General features: G+C 40.7%; 1 protein-coding gene across 1 annotated transcript in view; it reads right to left on the bottom strand.

Moving 5' to 3' along the window:
- Positions 1 to 18,770, bottom strand: part of LOC150077537 (choline kinase alpha-like) — a 133,435-nt gene extending 114,665 nt beyond the window's left edge. The window contains exon 1 of the mRNA XM_090385935.1: positions 18,514 to 18,770. Within this exon, the coding sequence (XP_090242061.1) occupies positions 18,514 to 18,770 (257 nt within the window). The remainder of the gene's footprint in view (positions 1 to 18,513) is intronic.
- Between the last annotated feature and the right edge of the window lie 3,764 nt (positions 18,771 to 22,534).

The following is a 22,534-nucleotide window of genomic DNA, read 5'->3' as shown; positions in this document are numbered from 1 at the left end:
GAGGATGCTCTGCCACCAGAGGGCGTCGAACACCCCTGCAAAGTCCACAGAGATGAGAAGAAGGTACTTTCGTTGGCAGTTTGACGTGGCATTCATGATATATTCTAGTGCATCCAGAGTGGATTTCCCCGTTTTGAATCCGAATTGTTTGTCTGTTGTTAAATTTGCTGCGGTGTAATGTACTTCAAGCCTCTGTCTAAGAAGTTGTTCCAGGACTTTGCTGAGTACAGACAGGAGGGATATAGGTCGGTAGGACTCCAGTATATGTTGCTGCTTTGATGGGTTTTTTATGATTAATTTTATGCTGGCTACCTTCCAGCCGAGGGGAACCAGCCCTGACGAAGACAGTGGTTATACAAAGTCTAACAGCAAGTTCGGGACATACTCGGCCACCTTTTTTACCAGTTCTGGTTCAAGCATGTCCAGTCCTGGGGTTCTTTTGTTTTTTATTTTTTGTATGGCAGTTTGTAAATCTTGCAGAGTGAATGGTTGTTCCACTCGGGCCGATTGGTAGGTTTTGTTGGCGTGGCACAGCTGATGCTGTTGAGGTGTGTTGTCCTCTTCGATGGGTTTGAAGGTGGCATTGAGAATGTTGTTGACGATGTCGTGCCAGTTTTTTGTCATGGTGCCTTGTGGGGTGATGGTGGAGGGCGTGACCTCTCCCCTTGGTAACTTGTTTTTGTGGTTATTCTATATATGATGCTCCATGGGTCTGTATTGCCGACTGTGGAAACCAGATGCTCCCAGGACAGTTTTTTCCGCTGCCTGATCATCGCAGTGTATTTATTCCTGGCCTCCCTGTATTGTTGTCTGAGGGGTTCAACCTCAGGAGGAGGCCAGGACCGTCTGGCTCTTTGGAAGGCACGTCTTTTCCTGTTCATATCTCTCCTAAGTAGGTCAAGTTCCTGCGACCACCACGGCACAGCGCCTGGCCGGCGGGCCCTTCTCCGGATCGACTGGTCCGCTGCTTGTAGGATGGCATTAGTGACAGCACGCTGGTGTTGATCGGGGGTTTGGTTGTGGAGGTTATTGGAAGACAGGTTCTCTGTGTTCCTAATTATGGCTTCTTTAAAGTTGTTCCAGTTGGCCTTATCAACGGCATATCTGTTGAGTTTGTAGCTGTTTGTTGGAGCCCGGTGAAGCGATCTGTGAATCGTGAAGGTGATAGCCCTATGGTCTGAGGAGGTCCAGTCTTCCTGTACCTTCCAATCATTTAGGTGCCCAGCAAGGGATCTGGTAGCCATTGTTGCATCTATAGTGACCTCCCAAAGAGTGGAACTAAATGTGGGGAGATTGTTTGGCCGATTTAGGACAACGAAGCTGCTGTTAGCCAGGAATTCCTCCATATATTGGCCATTCCTAGTTCCTCGACGTTCAGGAGTCTCACTATGCCACAATGGCGATAGACAGTTTAGGTCCGCAGATACGAGGATCCTAGAACCCACAAGTTCTGTTTGTACTTGATTTAGGTATTGGATGGCTGGTTGGATGTCTGCTCCTGGGCGGCAGTACAGAGAGATGATATATAGCTCTCCCAGTGGAGTAACAATGTGAGCGCAGGCCGCCCACTCCAAGCACAGGTGTGTTATTCTTGTCACAGTTATGTCGGGATTCCTGACAGCCACCGCAGCCCAGGGGGTGGCTCCCTCTACCTGAACAATTTTGTAGCTGAGTGGGTAACCCCGGACAGCACCCGCGCAGGTGTAGGGCTCCTGCAGCAGAAGGATGTCCAGGTTCTCATCTTCAGCTTTTTGTCTAATTTGACCAGCTACGGCAATAGCCCGCTGCGCATTCAGTTGAAGAAATTTGATACAGTTGTTATTGTACCTTTTAGGGAGAGTTCCCATAATTTATTCTTATTTGTTGTGCACTTGTTGCTTTTACGTATACCGGGCATTTGTTGTCTCGAACAGAGTGCGTGTGGGGAAGCTTCTGCCACTTGCAGTTTGCGCAGGCTGGTTCTTTTCCTTTGTTCGGGCAGTTAGCATAGTTGTGCCCCTTCTCGGCACAGTGTCCGCAGGTTGGTTCCTGTTGGGCGCATGTTTGGGTGGTGTAACCGAATCGGCAACATCGGAAGCATTTTGGCACCGCGATGTGTTCCCTAAAGCGGTGGGAGCTCCAGCATATGTAGATCCTTTCTTGTTTTGTGATGACTCTCCACGCTTCAGGGGGTAAATCCGACCACCACGTTGTTCGAGCTGCCATCCCTGGTCCTGGTTTGATGTTTGGGCACTACTAAACTTTTGTAGTCTCCGTCGGGGAAGTCTTGTTGCAGATTTCGCATGAAGATTTCTTTACAGATTGTCTCCAGAGTCAGATTCGGGTCTACGCCAAATATGATGATTGAGGGACCTTTTTCTTTAGGAGTTTCCGCCATGAGACCGAGTGTAGGGATCTTGGTGTTGTTGATAATCAATTTAGCGTCTTCTTTATTTTCCGTTTCGATTATCACACCAGTGTTTCTAGTTTTCCGTATGGAGCGGATTCTGGCTGTTTTAAATTCCTGCGTTAGCGAGTCAATAACCTTTTTTTTTTTTTTGACATCTTCACTTGTTTTCAGCGTATCTGAGTTGGTCGGTTTGAGTAGCACGAGATGTGGGGAAGCAGCGTCTTCCTAGTTGCTAATTTTGTGGTTGTAGTGGTCATGGTATCGGCAGCAGTGGCGCCTTTATGCCTCAGCGCTTCAGAATATGTCGAGGCGCGCTGTGGCATTTTACTTGCCCCGCATTCTATGTAAGCATGAAGTCGAGTGGTGGCTCGCTCACTTTCAAGGTACTGGTCATGTAGTATTGTTTCCATCTTGTGGAAAATTGTCACAATTTGAGATCTAAGTCCGGAGGACACTGTTTGAATTCTCCTTAAATATATTTTCTAATGCCGTTTTAAGGAAGAGGGTCTTCTCGTAAACAGTTCCCTGTGGTAGGGCAGAGTCGAGGGGTGAGTCCTGCTGCTTGTCCTCATTGGTGTTCTTTTGCAGCGAAGTAGCTTCTGGCAGCTCCCTGTTCTCCGTCTTGGAGCGCATTTCCCGTTCAGGTATTGGGACATTTTCTTTGCGGTTTTTCCCCTTCATTGGGGTCAGCCCGGATGGGATGTCCTCCCCCTCCTCCTGCAAGTAAATGATGACAGGATCATCCTTCTTCCTCTGCAACTGGTTATCGCCGTTTTTACCTTGTTTTCCCTCCATTTTAGTGTAATCCGGTTACACCTCTATGTCAGGATGTGGTAGTGATTCACTAACATCAGCGGACTCAATAACTGGTGTTAAAGCAGTAGCAAGTAGCGAACACGCTAAGCCTAACCACTGCGTTTACGGTGAAACAACCCGTGACATAACGTATTAGCATACGGTCAGCAGAATGCTAAGCCTAATGAGACAAACTTTATAATATGTAAAGGAAATACCTGATAAAATAGACAAAACTTGCACAGGAAGTTAGATAGCGTCCACCTAGCTATAGGAAAAGCCTTCTTTCAGTTTATAATGCAAACATTACCTTAAAATAACAACTAGAGCATAAGCATCAATTTCTAAAGCATCAGTCAGCAGCGCCACCAATCAGCTTTTATTCAGTGGTGAGCCCCAATGTGCACTGCATAGACATAGTTACAGGACTTCATTTAATACCTCACCTTTTTCATACACATAAGAAATTACCTCGCCAGCCGTAGTGTTACTGCGTGAAGCAACCACGTGACTTAAAGCATGCCTTTGGTTGGGATGTGGTGATCTACTACTCGCGCTCTAAAAGGTTCAATATTGATGCACAAATAAATCCTTAAATACCATCTTGTGGATAAAGATGGCATTATCAGATTCTGAATTCAGGTGAAAGCTGGTGTTAGAATACCTAAAAATCGAACGTAGGTCATGAAGAGCCCTTATTCCACTCAGCCCAAAAATTACTAAAAAAAATTTAACATTTTTAGTTCCACTAAATATTGGGGCCCTAGATAAGTGCTTAGTTGTTCTTGTTGTTGTAAAGTTTTAGGAGAGCCAGCGACTAAGGTCATATTATTCCGTGTTTACTGTCTGTAAACTGCGCGTGTTCTGTGGTCTATTTCTCGTTTACTGGACGAAAAAAAACCAGAGTTTCCGTGAGAAAAACCGTGCTATCATCGCCTGAGAACCACTAATGGGCTTGGCACACCCAGGGTCCTGAGCTAGATATCATCATTCTTCTCTTTCTTGGTGATTCTCTCTCTCTCTCTCTCTCTCTCTCTCTCTCTCTCTCTCTCTCTCTCTCTTCATTAGGGTATAACTCGGGAATTTTTTTTTTTTTGGCTGGTGCAGCATAAGCATCAGGCTTCCTTGCACCATATAGTTAATAATAATAGTAATAGTAATAGTAACTTGGTTTTCCACCCGCTGCAGGAGTACAGTTATTATACCAACTGTGCTACCCAAGAGGTCACGCGCATAGTACGCTGCTGTGTAAATATGCTGCTGGCGAGCAGCAGATCTGCTTTTAGAAATCATACTGTACAGCCTTTATACATAGATTGTATATACATTTAGAACACATGTTATAAGGCAGTATTCATACCTATTGCAGCCTATGCTGCTCTGGTTTGGTATGACAGAATTAAGAACGTCAAACTGAAATCAAAATTACTCACCTTGCAAAGATCAGCGATTCTTACAATGCCCCATGCCTGCAGTACTGTCTCAACTGATGCTCTGCAGCTAATAGCTGCAGTACTACCTCTGGACTTGCGCATTTTACATCATGTCTTCTGTTACTTTCAAAAAAATTAAAATCTCCATGGAATTATACGGAATACAGAATGACGTTCTTGCAGACACCAGAGCTAAAAGAGTCCTGATTTGGTCTGAATTAACAAAAAATTGGCAAGATCGTTGCGACACAACCCCTAAAGGCAGAACTACATATAAATTTATTTTAGGTCTTTGTCAATCTTTGTCTGCCCTGAAGAGGGACTTCACCATCTTCAGGAAAGACAAAGATTGTAATGACCTATTTCCACTTGGCTAGGGACATATCTAGTTGTGGCCCACCTCCTCATGGTGTAGACGAGCACCGGGCACGCTTTCCAGGAGATCGCCACGTGGCATCTTTGCCCCGTGGCAAAGATGCCACGGGGCAGGCGATCTCCTGGAACAACTAAACAACACATACTCTACGCACTTCTGGCAATTCTACAAAGTAACATGGTAGAGGTGAATTAATGTTCCTGGAGTCGCCGTACATAAGATATTATACATGTCTACAACACATGTGGAAAATCGAGGCTTCAATGTAACTTTTTCTAAGATTTGGGTCGGTTCAATTTCACCACTTTTTTTTCAGGAACCGTCGAATTCTATCCATCAGACCTTTTTTTTTTTTTTTTTTTTTTTTGTGAGGTCTATCTTTGGAGTGACTGGATGGGTGAAATGGGAAGGGTTTTTTTTTTTTTTTGTTTTGTTTTTGGCTGATGCTGTATAAGTTTGCTTTTTTGCATCATATGTCTCAACTAATGCTAATGCTAATTAATGCACACATGGGAGCCGGCAGCATGGTGCAAGTGCACCAACTTTGAATTTCACAGTAATACACAATATTTTCATTAATTTATTGAAACATTAAAACGATACAAATTCTTTCTTTCAAAATACAAGTACTTTCTCTCACCGATCAAGAAACGTTGGCTCGGCTGTACACATAAATCAGGCAAACTTGACTTAATTAAAATATTGCACGTATTCGAAAATTTGGTGAAAAAAAAATATCCTTGGCAAAATATCCCGCCCATGAACCTTCTTTTTTCTATATTTACCTCTCTACCCGTATTAGACTGTACAAACTAGTCGGCACTACAATACCTTCAAGATTGATATTCGACCTCTTCCAACGTATCTAAATTTCTTATCTTAGAAATCTGAATCCAGATTTAGAGGAACTTTTTAAATCCTTAGAAAGTCCCTCTGAATTTTTCGAATTTGCTTTTAAACTAAGACTGGAAACCATTGGTCGTGTTTAAGCACTTCCCATTGCTTCTTCACCGCCTACTGGACAACGTCACTAACCCGATGGATATTTCTTCCTTATACCTGGACTTCTCTACTATCTGGAATCTTATTGTTGTTGTTGTTGTTATGGAGGCTTAATGGCACATAAGCTGCTAAGGCTATAATGTGTCTATTCACTTATTATATTAAAACATGAGTTTTCCATAAATCAGAAGAAAATCTGAAATCAGAAATAATTAAAAAGCCCAGTTTGCCGGAGAAAGTAAAAAAATTCAGAAATATTTGCCTTATCACCAATCAGATTTTCAAGAGTTATTGGTTTATGAAGATTAACCAGTGAGATCAAGGAAGAAGTTCTGGCTTGTTTATAATAGGAACAGACAATAAGAATATGTTTTACAGTCAAATTTTTGAACAATGTGTACATTGTGGTGGATCATCTCCTGTCAGTAAATGAAGGTGGGTAAGATGAGTATGTCCTATTCTTGCCGTTGAGAGGACTACTTCTTCTCGTCTCGATGTACGGACACTGGAGTGCCAAATTTTCGGGTCTTGTTTAAACTGAAAGAGTTTATTATTAGTCTGAGAGTGCCACAGTGCTGTCCATTGTGATAGGCAAGCAGCATGAATGGTTAGTGCATAATCTGATGCTGGAACAGGGATGTTGGTTAAATCTAAGGTAGTTGGATTTTTTGCAACTTTATCGGCCAGTTCATTGCCTAAAATATCGGAATGTGCTGGAATCCAGCAAACAGTGACCTGTTGATTGGGTTCTTTAATTTGCAGTAATAAGCTTCTGATTTCATCTAGAACAGGGTGAACTTTATCTGAGGAATTACATAACGACATGATTGAGCTGAGGGAATCAGTGTAAATAACAGATTTTAAGGAACAGTTAGAATAGAGATTTCTAAAGCTAGTTTTATTGCATATAATTCAGCAGAAAATATACTAAATTCTGATGGAAGGGAAGCTGATACAATTTTATTTGGAAACACTGCAGCTGCTCCAACATTTGAATTAGATTTAGAGCCATCTGTATAAATTGGGGAGAAATCAGAATATCTTTGAGTGTGAACTGCATGAATTTGGTTGCTATTTGATGCTTGCAAAGAATTCTTTCTCCATTGACAGAGGTAAGTGTCACAGATTGGAAGAGGAGGAGGAATCCATGGAGGTTGAGTATAAGTTGCTACTTCCTTTACGGAATGGATGGAAATATTCCAAACTTGCACCAGTTCAAGAAGGTGAAGACCAGCTGGTTTTACTATGCTAGGCTTGTTTCTGTATAGGATTTCTAACGGTGGGTTAAAAAGGTATGACTGAACGGGATGAGAGGCACAACTTTGTATCTTGACACCATATTGCAGTAACAGTGTTTTCCTGCGTAAAGTTAGTGGGGGCTTATGAGCATCAATGTAGAGACTATGTGCTGGCGACGTTCTGAATGCACCAATTGCAATTCTCAAAGCACTGTGCTGAATGGGATCAAGCCAGCGTAATGCACTCTTTCTGGCAGAATCATAGATTAGAGCACCATAATCGAGACGGGATCTGATTAATGCCCTGTATAACCGAAGAAGGGAGATACGATCTGCACCCCATGTTTGGGCAGATAAAGCTCTGAGAGTATGTTTAACTTTTTTAGACATGAAGTCCGTACATTTTTAATATGATCTAGAAATTTTAACTTATTGTCAAGGGTTAATCCTAGAAATCGGATGTTGCTGGTGACCGGGACAAAGACGTTAGAAATTTGAAGTTCAGGATCTGGATGAACTTTGCGTTGTCTACAGAAATGGATAGCAACTGTTTTCTGCTGCGAGAGCCGATAGCCGTTGAGGCTCCCCCATTGTTGAATTTTATTAAGTGATATCTGAAGCTGTCTTTCAATAGACCTCATGTTTTGAGAATGACAGGAGATGGAAAGGTCATCTGCATAAAGGTAAGTCTCAACTGTATTTGGAAGCTGCTTAGTGATAGAATCTATTCTCAGAGCAAAAAGAGTGGCACTCAGTACTGATCCCTGTGGAACACTTTCTTCCTGGATGAAAGTTGGGGAAAGGGCATGTTGATATCGAACTTGAAATGATCTAGTATGTAGAAAGTTCTGAACGAATATAGGAAGATTGCCTCGTAGTCCGAGAAGGTAAATATCACTAAGTATACCATACCGCCAGGTGGTATCAAAAGCCTTCTCTATGTCTATTGAAACCATTACTAGATGTTCATGTTTGACAAAAGCATTACGGATGGCAAATTCGGCCTTGACCATAAGATCTAAGCATGACCCGTTTTGACGAAAACTATATTGACTATGGCTCATTAGATGTTCCGACTCAATGATCCAGACGAGTCTTCTGTGGATAATTTTCTCAAGGATTTTACTGAGGCAGCTTGAGAGAGATATGGGTCTATAGCTATTTGGGTTGGATGGATCTTTTCCAGGCTTCAGGAATGCCAAAATTGTAGAGCTGGAAAATTGTAGAGCCAAGATGCTGGAAAAACATTTTCTAAAAATATGCGATTGTAAAAAATCAGCAGCAAGCGCAAAGCTTTGTCATCAAGATGTTGTAGCATGACATAATAAATCCCATCTGGCCCAGCAGCACCATTGCGAGCTGTTCTAATGACATGTAAAAGTTCAGAATATTGCAGAGGTTTGTTATATGGGAGAAGAGGGGCAGTTTGAAAATGAATAGCATGCTTTTCTTTAGTGTTTTTAACTTTGGAATGAGGTAGTATAATCTGACGTTGCTGAGATTTCTGCAAAAGTATTGCCTAAAGCATTAGCTATATCTACAGGATTAGAGACATCTTTCCCATTCCAGGAGAGGATTGGAGAAGGTATGGTAGGAAACTTACCAGACAGCTGTCTAATTTTTTTCCATATTATTTTGGGATCAGTATTTCTGTGAAAACTGGATGCAAAACGGATCCAGGATTCTTTCTTTGCTTGCTTTTGCCCTTAATTTCTTATAATTAATGAGATTGACTGTGCTCGGACATTTCCGAAACAAATTCCAGGCTTTATTTTTTGCTCTCTTTGCTGTGGTGCATTTGTCATTCCACCAGTAATTATAATGCTTTCGGCCCGGCGGATTTGATAGTGGTATTGTGTCTTTGGCCACATTTAGAAGATGCGACGTGATGTAATCTGTCACATCATCAATGTGCTGGAGGCCGATTTTTTCCTCATCGAGGTCAATTGATAATTGAAATTTTGCCCAGTCTGCTCGGACAAATTTCCACTTTCTGCAGGGTTGAATTGAAGGAGTCTTTGCTTTCAGAAAGTTGCATACTATTGGGAAGTGGTGACTGCCCATGGGATAGTTTATTACATACCACTCTATGGCTGGGAAAAAAAGTAAAGTGCAGCCATTATCAACCCACTGCAGGATGGAAGCCTCCTCCTCAACAATTCATGCTGAGGGAAATGGACCATAATCTGCTACGCTGGCCCAGTGCGGGTTGGCAGATCGACCGTATTCAGCAGTCAGGGGCTTGAACCCCGGTCTACTCAAAGAGCGTGTGCTACTGCACTCCCGCTCCTGACCACTCGGCTACGGGACTAGTACTGGTGAACAAATTGAGAGATTTATTGCTGAGGTGTGTCCTGTTGGAAGCTGTACGTGTGTCGGTGCACCTGTATGTGCCTCCAAAAAACTTTCAATTAGTCGGCCTCGTCTATCCAATTTAGGAGAGCCCCATAATGGGTGGTGCCCGTTAAACTCTCCTAATATACAGAGAGGTGGAGGTATCTGTATAAAGAGGTCTTCAAGATCTTTTAAAGAGTTAGTACTGTTTGGTGGTAGGTATATTGAGACTAGTGTTATTGCACTAATGTTATTATTATTATCTGTTTATTTCTCTTCCGAGACACCCATAGACAGCACGTGGCTAGAGGGTGTGGTTACATTATTTCAGTATTTACAAGCATATTTACATGAACTTATTTACAATATGTGGAGATGACAAAACACAGAATGTGTTAATGGATTAATTGCGAATGGTTGTTAAATGCTAAATATTATTATATAGATTATTAAATTACTCTTATTATATTTGTACCTGCCGGTACACATTACCAAATATTTCTGTCCTATACATTTTGTCTGTACATAGTTTCTCTGGATCTATATTTAAATTATTAAAATAATTCACAGTATTTGCTGGGAAAAATCTCTCCAGAGAGTCCAATTGAGTCAGTTGGCACTTGAGATTTGGTTCTTCTCTGTTTATTCTCGGTCGTGTCATCCGAGGGCGAGTGATCACGTTTCCCACTTTCGGCGCATCTGTTCTCTCCGTTAGTAGCTTTGCCAGAGTTAAGATGTTTCTGGTTGTGATGATATACTTCCAGGGTGTGATGTCCAGATTGGCAGACAAGACCGCTCTTGAGATGGTAAACGGTTTCCTGGCGATCTTGTTTAGCCATCTCAGGAGCCAGTATTCTACTCCTAAGAAGGCCTTGATGTTGTTCTTGGGGGCCGATGACCAGATAGTCGATGCGTACAACGGAATCGGTGTAACGCATTTAAGGATGTATTGAATCATGAGATGAGGGCTTCGGAGACCGGTGAGTTCTTGTCTAGTGCTCCAGAGTGCTGCGTATGTCTTTTTCCTAATGTATTCGAAGTGAGGTATGAAGTTTAATCCTTCATCCCACTTAAGGCCAAGGTCAACATGTGCGGGAGATTTTTGGACTCTGGTATTGTTCACGAAAATCGTAATTTCATTTTTCTTCTTTTTATTGGTGAAGGTCATTTGGGCAGTTTTCTTTTCATTAACTTTCAGGCCAATGTAGTGCAGATATTCTTCTAGTTTCCTGATTGCCTTGTTTGCTTCCTCTGATAGATGGGGTGCAGTTTCTTGTTCTTTAGAGATTACAAAAAATTTCAAATCGTCAGCATATGTAATAAATTGCTCACAGTTTTGAGCTAAAAATGGGGCTAGTGCTATTGCGAAGAAGGTGGCGGACAATACACCCCCTTGCGGTACTCCCCTAGAGATACAGTAAGTTGCTGTTTGTTTCCCATTTATTGCGATAATTTGTCTTTCTTGAAGGGTGTTAGTGAGAATGCTTAAAGTGCTTCCTGAAATGAGGAAATACTCCTTGAGGATTACTGTTATAGCTGGGATTGAGACGTTGTCGAAGGCTGCTGCTACATCCAGGAAAACGATGTCCAACTGTTCTTTATTATGTAATGCCAGCTGTATTCGGAGTAGAGTCTCCATTAAATTTGTAATAGTCGACCTTCGAGGAAGCACAGAATGTAAGTATTGTGGCCTGTCCCCAAAGCAGTGCTGATTGACGGTGTTGAGGATTGCTTTCTCAAAAACTTTTTGCAGAGAGCATCCGATTGCGATGGGCCTGAAATCTTTACTGGTTTTAGGATTGTTTATTTTTGGAACTGGTTTTACGTAATATCTCTTCCATGTTTTCGGGATAATCCCCTCAGTTAGTATTCTTTGGAAGAGGTGGTGGAGCGGGTCAATTATGTAAGCACTACATATTTTTATCATGAATAGCGGGAACTGGTCCGGCCCGATCGTTGCTTTATTGGGGAGCGAATTAATAGCTTCCTTTAAGTTTTCCCTGCTGATATTAATTTCACGTAATATGTTTCTATCTCTAGTTCGGTTAGTGCCAGTGGGATCCATCAGTTTTTCAATCATTTTCTGCATCTCGCGGATGTTTTCCTCACAATTTTTCTGCTTTTCATTCAAAGGTTTTCCGAATGTGACTTCTGTCCACTCTCTAAACAGCTGGTCCGTCATTTCTTTTTTGTTGTTTTTCTCGCTAACTATTCTCTTTCCTTTTTTTAATTTTTCCTTAATAACCTCAATGTATGCTTGTCTTTTCAGTCGAATGAACTTTGCCCTTTCGCATTTATACGTTGTCCGATCAGTCGGGTGTCCAGTTCTTTTCCACTTTCGGTATAGCTTTTGCTTCTCTTCGGAGCCTTTTTGGTTGGTTTAGGTCATCATCATTTGGTTTGTCTGGCCTTGAATTTGAAGGCTCTAGTGGTGGATAGTCACTTATATCCATCGTTACTCTTTTTCGCCCCTGAGGATAACTTTTTCCCCAGGTTACCGGCCCCGCAACGGGGAGGCAGGAGCTCGGAGGCCAAGCGGTTGAAGTGTTAGTTAATTAGTAAAAATATAAATAGAGGAAAATGTAAAGAAAGGTGTATTTCCTTTCTGTGTTCTACTCGTTACTTTTCAAGTATAGAACTGTTTTTAAAGTAAGACTGTTTAAAGAAATGTGAACGTAAAATATAATTTCAATTGCTTATCAAGAGCACTTTATGAATCGCAAGAATATAGCTTGGCCTCGAAATACGCTTGGCACCCGGGGCCTGGAATCTTATAACAACGTTCTGGTAATTCAAGCCAACCACTAAATTTGTCGGGGAAATGTTGTTATCTTTCACTTCTTATAATACCGACTTGTCCACCGCTTTCCTCCTTTATCTCGTTGTTGACCCCTCTCTGTCTGTCCATAGGTTGAATTCGAGGTCCTCCCCCCTTGTGGGCCATTTTTTATTCTTTTCCTCTTCATCTTATATTTTTTCCTTTTTCCCTCACCTTTTCACGTTCTTTGCTGACCTCTGGCTATCTGGAAGTAGGATTTGATCTGTTGCCCACTTTTTCTCTTTCATTTTGTTTCCTTTTTGTATCTCCTCTCGTATTCTTTCCTTAATTTTTTTCTCTTTATTTCCTTTTTATCTTGGATCTCTTTTTCCTGCTCTGTTGATCTTCAGAGACCATGCACGCGATCTACATATAGACTGATGTCCGCCTTCACGTGGCAAGGCCTCCGTCGTGTTGCTCTTCTACCCTAGTTGCAAAGTATCCAGTCTAACAACTCAACAAAACCCCACAACAGTGCTCTACGAAATTCCACATTAACACATACATGTAGATGAGTTAGTCATTTGTGTTAATGGTGAGTGTTCATCTTATCTACCTGATTAAGACGCAGCGTAATCAGAAGGATAAGAAGAAAACTTCTAGCGCCACAAGGATACAATACAGTGTGCTCCTATATGTTCCTATCAGAGATGTGGGACCTGGAGGAGATCAAACGTGTGACTATTGTAACCAATAACGAATTGCTCATATGGCATAAAACGATTAAGCCTATTTAAAATATTGTAACTTTGCTGCCTCTCATTGTGTTCGGTTGTGATATCTGTATACTTCACATGTATGCAAATATCACACCTGTACACTTCAAAAGGTCTGCGCTATCCGCACAGACCTTTTGAAGTGTACAGGTGTGATATCCATCCCACACCTGGTGAAAAAGGCCTGGTTCGAATCCGTCGATGACGTGAGGAACTTTAATGGACTTTCACTTCGTGGATGATTAGTCTCAGGAGTAGATAGGTCTTTTTCCCCCAGAAACACGGATTTTTTTGTCTAGCAAAACAGGCAGATCGACCAGAGAACCCGCAATGTACAGACACTAATATGGATATATGTAAGAGATTACGGGGTGACCCTAATATAATAGGGTTTTATTTATTTTTTATTATTTTTTTTATTTAATTTTTTTTTTTTTTTTTTTTTATTTAATTTTTTTTTTTTTTTTTTTTTTTTTTTTGCACACTTCAAAATGCCTGGGTTTGGATCCCATTAACGAAGCTAGGATTTTTTTTTTTCCCACATTTTGGCTGATAGAAAGAGCTTTGCTACTGCTCCCGACAGGATATAGTAGAAAAGCTGTTTTCTTTTTTTTACCGGAAACGAGTTTTATCATTCAGTAAAGGAGGTGAACTAACCAGAGAATGCACGTAAGTTCAAGACAAAATGCACAGTTATATAGTGTTTGCGCTACCGTACAGGTAACCGTGGACAACCACACAAAGCGGATAACACGTTTAATTAGGATTGGAGTTTACTGCTTACAGTTAATAGATTGTGTAAATTGCTAGTGTCCTTCACAGTTTCGAATATTCTACGTTGTTGTTGTAGGAGGAGGGTTTTAGGAGCATCAGCGATTAAGGCCATATTCTCTGGTCGATTTTCTGTTTGCTGGACGAAAAACCCGAGTTACCGGGAGAACAAAAAACATGCTATCCTTCGCTGAGACGGACAATCAGAGCCACGTTGTGAAAATGGGCCAAAAAAATTTCATCCTAATTTCATCGATGGGAGTCGAACTCAAATCTTTTCCACCCGGTGTGAGGAGGACGGCGATTATACTAACTGTGCTACCCACGAGGGTGAATATTCTACGAAACAAATCAGATTGCATTTTTAGAACATATGGCAACTAGTGTAGGCATAAAATGAAAAGGCACCAATTCCATGTCCGCCGAAGTACCAATTCCATATCATCGAAAATATGGAACTGTTACACTGTTAGGGAAATTGTTTAATCTGACGAGCTGTATTTCATGTGAAAGAATAACAAACACGCATGTACACAAGGGATATCGAAAATGTTTGATGCTGCTTCTGTAGCAGAAGCTTAATCGCACCAACAACATTATGCTTGCAGTCATGACCAGGAGAGAGGTACAAAAAAAAAAAAATAATAAATAAATAAATTATTATTTTAGGGTTGCCCGTAATTGAATACATTAACTCGTATTTGTGTCAGTAAATTTCGTGTGTTCTATGGTCGATTTGTTTGTTTTGCTGAACGCACTAATTAAATTCATCTACCATGCTGTGTCTTGTGTCTGTTAATTGCGTGTGTTCTATGGTCAATTTGTCTGTTTGCTGGACGGAAAACCCCAGTTTCTGGGGAGAACTGCTACCTACGCCTGAGACCGACAAACTCACCCACGGGGTGAAAAAAAGCCCATTAAAGTTTCTCGTGTCATCAACGGGATTCGAACCCGGGCCTTTTACACGCGGTGTGGGGAGGACAGTGACGATACCACTGTGCTACCGCGGAGACAAGAGAGAGGTACACACACTTTTTATTTGAAATAGCGATGTTCACAGACATGTTCTAAAACTTTTTTGTCCAGCAACATCACACTACAATGAACGCGCTGGTGTAAAGTGTGTTAACTGTCTAACAGCATCGGGGGTTCCCCCATCTCCGCGTTGTTTGTTATTTGGTTTTTAGGAGCATTAATAACTAAGACTATATTGCTCCGGGGATATGCGGTGGTCATTCCCTGACCTTTCCGCATCCTCCGTATTTGATGGTCACGGCCTAATCAAGAAGCGTGTGCTACGCACTGCTGCTCATGCCAACCTGGCTACGGAGGTGCCTCTCCGCGTTGTGTACTGTACTCTGTTTGTGAAGCAAGTACTCTGTGGAAGCCAGAGGTTTAAAAGTGTGGGAGATGGTTATATTGTGTAGTGGTATGTTTTGTGGTTTCTCTGACCATTTAGCCGTTGGACCCCTAGTGGGACCCACCGTTGCCCAAACTTAGCCACGAGGAGGCAGGTCACTGGGTGTATGGTGTAACCTAACTGCTTACACCGTACACCCAGTAGATAGATAATTTTGGTACTCTTGGCAGGCCCTGCCACCTAGTTTCCGAAGATTTCAGCGCCAAGAGCCTTAAAAAAAAAAAAAAAAAAAAAAAAAGTGGGGCTGAATTTTGGAAGTCAGAAAAGGCCGAAATGGAATTTAAGAGAAGGTGAGATTAAATTTATTTATTTTCTTTTTATTATTATTATTTTATTATTTTATTTTTTTGGCTTTGACTAAATTGTGCAACATTAAGTTTGAGGCGTCCTGGTGTAGAAATATGGCGCTCGCTGACGCTCACCCGGAAGGGGAGGGTAGATATATGTTATGCACTAAAACATAATACATACAGCTACTAAGGGCGCTAGAATATTGTGTATTCTGTGGCCTATTTATCTCTTTACTTGACGCAAAACCCTAGTTTCTGGAGGGGGGGGAGAAAAAAGCCATAATATCTTCGCCTAAGGCAGACTTACTAAACAATGTTTTAAAAAACAGTCTAAAAAATTCCTTGCGTAATTAACAAAATTCGAACTGTACCCAGTTTGTCAGGGCTCCAAGTCACATGTTAATGGTACAAGTTTCCACGAGCTCTGTGGTGGTTTGGGGTTAATGGGACACGAACCATTGGCTTTCTTGCGTAGAGTCCACTTGAAGCCTTCAGTTCAGTCTTCTTAACACAGTCCTGTTGTAAATGTTTTCAACTGTGGCCGCAGCAACCTCAAGAGACAGTTAATGACAGGATATCGTAGGGTTCCGTCTTGCTGTTAGAGCCAGAGAGCGGTCTGTTCTGGTTGAAGTCTCGAGCGATTCTTCCTTGGCCAGGTCTCCTTGTAATGGTTCCTGTCTCCTGAAACTGCTTCCACAGTACCGAGACGACACTGCGTGATACATTAAGCCAACGTGTTACCTCCGCCCGTGACTGCCTGGCTTCTAGTCGTCCAACGGCTCGCCATCTCAAAGAATCATTTAAACCAGCGGTTCCCAATCGGTGGTTCGCGAACCCCTAGGGGTTCGTGAATGTGTTTCAGGGAGTTCGCAAAAAAATGATGTAATGACGTTTGCTTAGAAATCTAAGCAGACGCCATTACAGAATTACAGAAGCCTATTTACATAAGTATAATATTGTAAACTATAAAATATAACTAATAATAAACAATAAAGTAAAATTAAATTAAATAAAAAGTAAAGAATTGGCAAAGAAAGAAACCATTGTTATGTATAGGTACTTTTTTTTAGAACCATGAGTACTTAGTACAGTGCATGGGTTGAAGGTTGAAAAGATGAAAGAAGATACTTGTTGACATTACACTTTAACTTCTGTACATTGTAATTTTCAAGAAATATGTATGAAGGAAGGTTGTTCCAGAAAACAGAAGTTGAATGAATAAATGAGGAAGAAGAAAAGTTGGTTCTGTGAGTTTGAACTTGGACAGTAAAAGGATGTTGACTGATTTCGGCATCTGTTCGAACTGCTTTGAAAGAGAGAGCGGGAATTATAGAAGCCAATTCAGAAGAACAGTTCCCGTGAAAATACCTACAGAAAAGGCATGCAGCAGAAACATAAAGTCTGTGAGACAGAGTAGACAGACTCTGTTAGAGATGAGACATTAATTAACCTAACTGCCTTCTTTTGAATGGAATCTAGAAGCCTGAGAGAGGTTTTGGGGGGCACCGCCACAGGTGTGGGAACGATATTCTATGGTAGGCCGGATTTGCGATTTCTACAGAGTCAACAACTGTTTGGAAGAAAAGTAACGCCACGAGCGAAAGAAAAAACGCAGTTTTTTAGATGCAGAGGTAGCAATATTTCTAATATATGCTTGATGCCGAGAGAGAGAGAGAGAGAGAGAGAGAGAGAGAGAGAGAGAGAGAGAGAGAGAGAGAGAGAGAGATTAGAAGTCAGAGTAATCCCCAACATCTTGCCTAGAAATCGGAGCGTCATCGAAGATGAGCAGAGGAATCCTTTTTGCGAGATATAAGACAGGACTGAGTTTTAGAAGAAATGAAATTAAGTTATTTTTGCTCCACTGGAGAATTACCTGGAGATCAGTACTTAAGGATTTGGCAGTGGATACTCGAGAAGTTGAAGCCTGTTTGAGCAGGACAAGGTTTCTCAAACTGGAAGGTGGAAGCAATGTGCTATCGTCTGCAAAACTATGGATAGGATTTCCAGTCAATGGAAGAAGGTCATTAATATACAAGAGAAAAAGAGTGGGAGAAAGAAGTGAACAATGAGGAACACCCCAATTAGTAGGGAAGTTAGAAGACAGAGAGCTGTCTGCCATCACCTGCAGTGAGCGGTCGAGAATAAAACCTAGATACCGAATTATATTCGCAAAGTTATCCATGATGCAAATTTACAGATTTGCAAATTCTTCAAGTATCTAAAAGATCTCAATCTGACTATAAATGCAAGCAAATCTGCTCAAATTACTTATTCCCTTCAGAAACAACCCAACCACACAGAAATAAAAATTGCAGATGTCCCAATCCCAAATGTCTATGCTCACAAAGACCTTGGAGTTATTTTTGAAAAAAATCTCTCCTTTAATGCCCACTATTTATATGTTGCTCAAAAAATTCTAAAAGCAAAAAGGTTAATCAAACAAGAAACAACAGCGATTCAAGAAAAAAATCGCGTGTGGCTGTGTGGGAGCACGGCCGGAGGGGTTTTACATGAATACGTCATGACAGCGGATTACATATGTGTTGGGAAGTGTAAATAAATGAAAACAAGTTTAATAATCGATTACAATTTTATTTATCATAGGTCTATGATAAGAGAAATAAGATACAAAGAGTAGGCAAGATACATCCAAGTTTCTGCCGAAATTCAGGTCAATACAAGTGTTATCGACGTGGTAAAATCAGCCGTGCATTGATCGGGTCCAACGGTGGCAGTCCGCTGGGCTTTAGTGGATACTTGAAACCGTTCGATCGCGACAAGTTTGGAATCTTATTGCTGTCCAGTGATTTTCTGCAAGCACTGCACAACTTGAAATCTGCAACCGCTTTGCCTGGGAACGTGTTATGGAGCAGTAGCATGTGTTTTGACTTCAATGGTTTCAGGTTTTGCAGAAACCATAGTCTGTCATACACATCACATTTATGACCGAATGGATTGTTCACAAACGTGCTCTCGAAACGCTCACTCGCCGACCTCCAATGGTCTTCCATTGTCACCGATTTTCCGAAATCCGCATCCATTTCGTCCAATTCAACTTCCGAAGCGGTGGCATAGTCACTAACGTCATTTACATCCATGGGTTCGTGAGCCGCCGCCGAAGTGCTAGTGCTGTCAGCCGCGCGCTGCGCCGCTTCCATTTTTCCCCCTCCCGATACTTCCTTATTCATTCCGACCCAGACATGGGAGTATTATTGGAAAGCTGACGAGCTGCGCTTTCCCGTCATATGCGTTCGACATATTTCTGGCTCGCTTTCCGGCGAGTATAGGCGGACATTGTGAAATTTCTAAAATTTTTCAACTTCAATCCACATTGTCTTTACCAACATTGTATTGGAATTTAATTATTTCGCATTAAACCGATAGATATCGACGAGAGCTGTTGATTGACACTAAAACGAGCGTCGTACCACGACCGAGTGCGAAGTTATACTGGGTGAAAGTTTCTGAAGCGCGGCGCGCTATCTGAAGGTCACTGACGAATCTTTATTCAATCAACTATCGAATGATATCAGTTTGGTTTGGCTACCTTTAATACTTTAGAAATTATTAAGCCAAACCTTATCGAATGATTTCGTTACACTCCACTTTTCGTCCCGTACCCCCTAGTACTGTCTTAAATTTAAAGACGTATTCACGTCAAAAAAAAAAAAAAAAAAAAAACAATCATTAAGCATGTTCAGAGATTCTCTTTCCCATTCTGTCCTATGCTTCCGAACTCTTGTCTGGTGCTCCGCAAGTAACCGTCAAGAAATTCCTTGCCCTAGAATATTGGGTTCTTATATGGTTCAATAGCAAGCTTCGTTTTCCCTATACAATAGTCAGGCAACGGCAACAGCTTTATGAAAACGTAAAAACAAAGCCTCTGCAACAGATGATCAACGATGGAGTCAAGCTTATTGCAAAATTAATTACTTCTGCATGGGATTCACCAAACTTAGTCAATACAATAGCAGCTCTCAACAGAGAAAATTCAAGAAACCAACAATTCAAATCCCACCTCTCCAGGCTCAAACAAATCGACAGAATGTTCCCCAATGAATTCCTTTACTTCCTAAATCATCACAACATTGCAAAAGATAACTCAATTCTAAAGCCTACAGGAGTCAGATATCCGATAAGTGAAGAGAAATAAAAACAACAGCCTGCCTTCAACCCAAGTAACTGCAACTGAAAGCCAAATTTGCTGTTCTGCAAAATTTTTATTAATCCATAAGTATAATTCCTATTCATTGTTAATGTTTATATGAAATCTGCCCTTAGCCATGTGCTATAATGGGCTTACTGTATTTGCAATAAATGAATATTTATTTATTTATTTAGAACAGCTGGCAAACCATAGGATGGAAGCTTATTTAGAAGACCTTTATGCCAAACACGATCAAAAGCCTGTGAAGTGTCAAGAGCAATGGCTTGAGTTTCGCCAAACTTCTTCATTGAATTTGTCCATAGAAGGATAATATAAGCCAGAATATCACCAGTGGAACGACATTGTCGGAATTCATACTGGCGATCGTTGATAAGATTAAAGATTTCCAGATAGTTTAAGAGTTGGAGGTTAATTGATTTCTCCATTATTTTGGAAAGAGTAGAAGTAATTGTAATGGGACGATAATTGAATGGAAGGGATTTGTCACCCTTTTTAGGAACTGGCTGGATATAAGAAAATTTCCAAGCAGAAGAAAAAAAAATTAAATTGGAATAAGAAAGTAAAAAAGGAACTACACAATACAGGGATAAGTTCAGGGGCACAGGTTTTCAGAACAAATAGAGAAATACCACCAGGATCTGGAGCTTTCTTACCATCAGATTCATCAAAATCCTTCTGACATCCTTTAGACGGAAGACCACAGGACGCATGGAATTGAATGGTTTGAGGTGATTTATCAAGATCATCAATGCATGAGTTATAAAAAAATAGTATGCTAACTTTATCTTTGGCTGATGTGGTAACAGAACTATCTCGTTTTGACAGAGGTGGGAACAGAGATGAGCAAAAATTGCGGACAATAGCTTTGGCAAAAGACCAGAATGCTCGGCTACCATTTGGACAAGAAGCAAGTTTTCTACTCTTAGCCTGTTCGAAATCTAGTTTGGACTGATTAATAACTGCTTTACAAAGTATAAATAATACTTAATAATAATTTTTATTATTACTTAGTGTCGCTTATAAAAACGTAGTACTGGAAATATTTTATAATAAAAATTCAGAAATCTTATGCAATTTCAGAGAATATAGGCTTAGTGGTTCTGATTGAAAATATTATGTTGAAAGGGGTTCGTGATAAAAAAAAAAAAACATTACGTTGAAAGCGGTTCGCAAAAAAGGTTGGGAACCGACGAATTGATTCCAGTTATAAATTACGGAATAAATTACCTACATGAGTGGTTAAGGCTGGCAGTTTGGGGAAATTCAAAAGTCACTTGGATAATTACTTGAGGGAGGAGGGAAATGCATAGGTTGTCCATTTTCCTTTTCTCTTATTAATTATTATTATTTTTTAATTATCTTCTTCTTATTATTATTTTTTTTAAATTTTCTTCTTATTATTATTTTTTAAATTTTCCTCTTATTATTATTAATTTGTTTTTATTCTTATTATTTTATTTTTTAAGGCTTTTTTGGCTGGTGCAGCATAAGCCATAGGCTTCCTTGCACCATGTGGCCATTACTGATACTAATACCCCAGAAACTGGAGTTTTTTGTCCAGCAAAACAGGCCAATCGACCAGAGAACACACGCAACAGGCAAAATACACATGGGTAATTGAATTAACATTCTGGGTGACCCTAATAAATAGTTTTTTAAACGAAGATGACTTGCCATCCGGAGTCCTGGAGATGTAGCTATCACACTGAGCAAGCCAAAAAGTAGAAATGAAGTGATGTGGTCTCAACCGGTGTTTTTATAGGCATGCTTAATTTGCATAAAGTGTAAAGTGTAAAGTATTTGGGGTCTAACGGCACCAGGGGTTTCTTCCATCTCCACGTTGTATGCATTTGTGAAACACAGTACTCTGTGGAGGCGAGAGATATAATATATGACCATTCAGCCGTTGGGCCCTTAATGGGACCCATCGTTGCCCACACTTGCCATGAGGAGGCAGGTCAGGTACACAGTAGATTATATTTCGTATTATATTACTCTGGCAGACCCTGCTACAAAGTTTCTGAAAATTTCAGTGGCAAGGGCCTATTGTAAAAAATAAATAAATAAAAAAGAATAAAAAATAATGTGCGGCTCTGTAAGGTGGTAGATAGATTTCTATGGGATACTAGCAATTTGAGTGCTAGGATGCCTGGTATATTATACATTCGCCGTCGGTGAAACTGTTCACAATACAATTCATGAAAATTCATCACAATTCATGAAAAACATTTTGTTCTGATAATTTTGTCGAGCAGTGTAGTATACTGAATGACGTGGGGCTCAGCAGGTGGCCATACTGGTTACCTAATACTGGAAGGCACGATTATATTGGTGTGAAATATTGGATAGGTGGCTGCTCTCTGAATTCGTCAGTGAGCAGTACTGTACATACGTGTTAAGTAAGTTTGCTTTAAAAATTGAAGTGTTCAAAGCCCATAAGGTTAAGAATTAAGAATGGACACGGAAACTGCTGCACACAAACTATTTTTAACATTACCTAGTCATGTGATTATCACTTGAATAATTCAGCATAAATTGAAATTCAACATCAAAGACAATTGAAGCCATGCCTTGGTCAGTTTTCTCAGAAAGGCGCATTTAACAGAAGTGGTACTGTTCTGGGATTTTCCGTAGATGATTTTTCTATTCTGGTAAGTTGTACAACAATATCTGAAGAGTTTAAAAAGTCTTTAAAGATAAGTATCAAAATCAGTATACATTAAAATGCATTTGTAATTACAAAACTATTTTGAAAGCAAGATCCTGCAATTAATGCCTTTTTCA

This window comes from Mastigoproctus giganteus, chromosome 12 (genome assembly GCF_048544385.1).
Source record: "Mastigoproctus giganteus isolate SK-2022 chromosome 12, ASM4854438v1, whole genome shotgun sequence".
In the NCBI taxonomy this organism is placed as follows: Eukaryota; Metazoa; Arthropoda; class Arachnida; order Uropygi; family Thelyphonidae; genus Mastigoproctus; species Mastigoproctus giganteus.
This window is presented reverse-complemented; position numbering and strand designations above follow the sequence as displayed.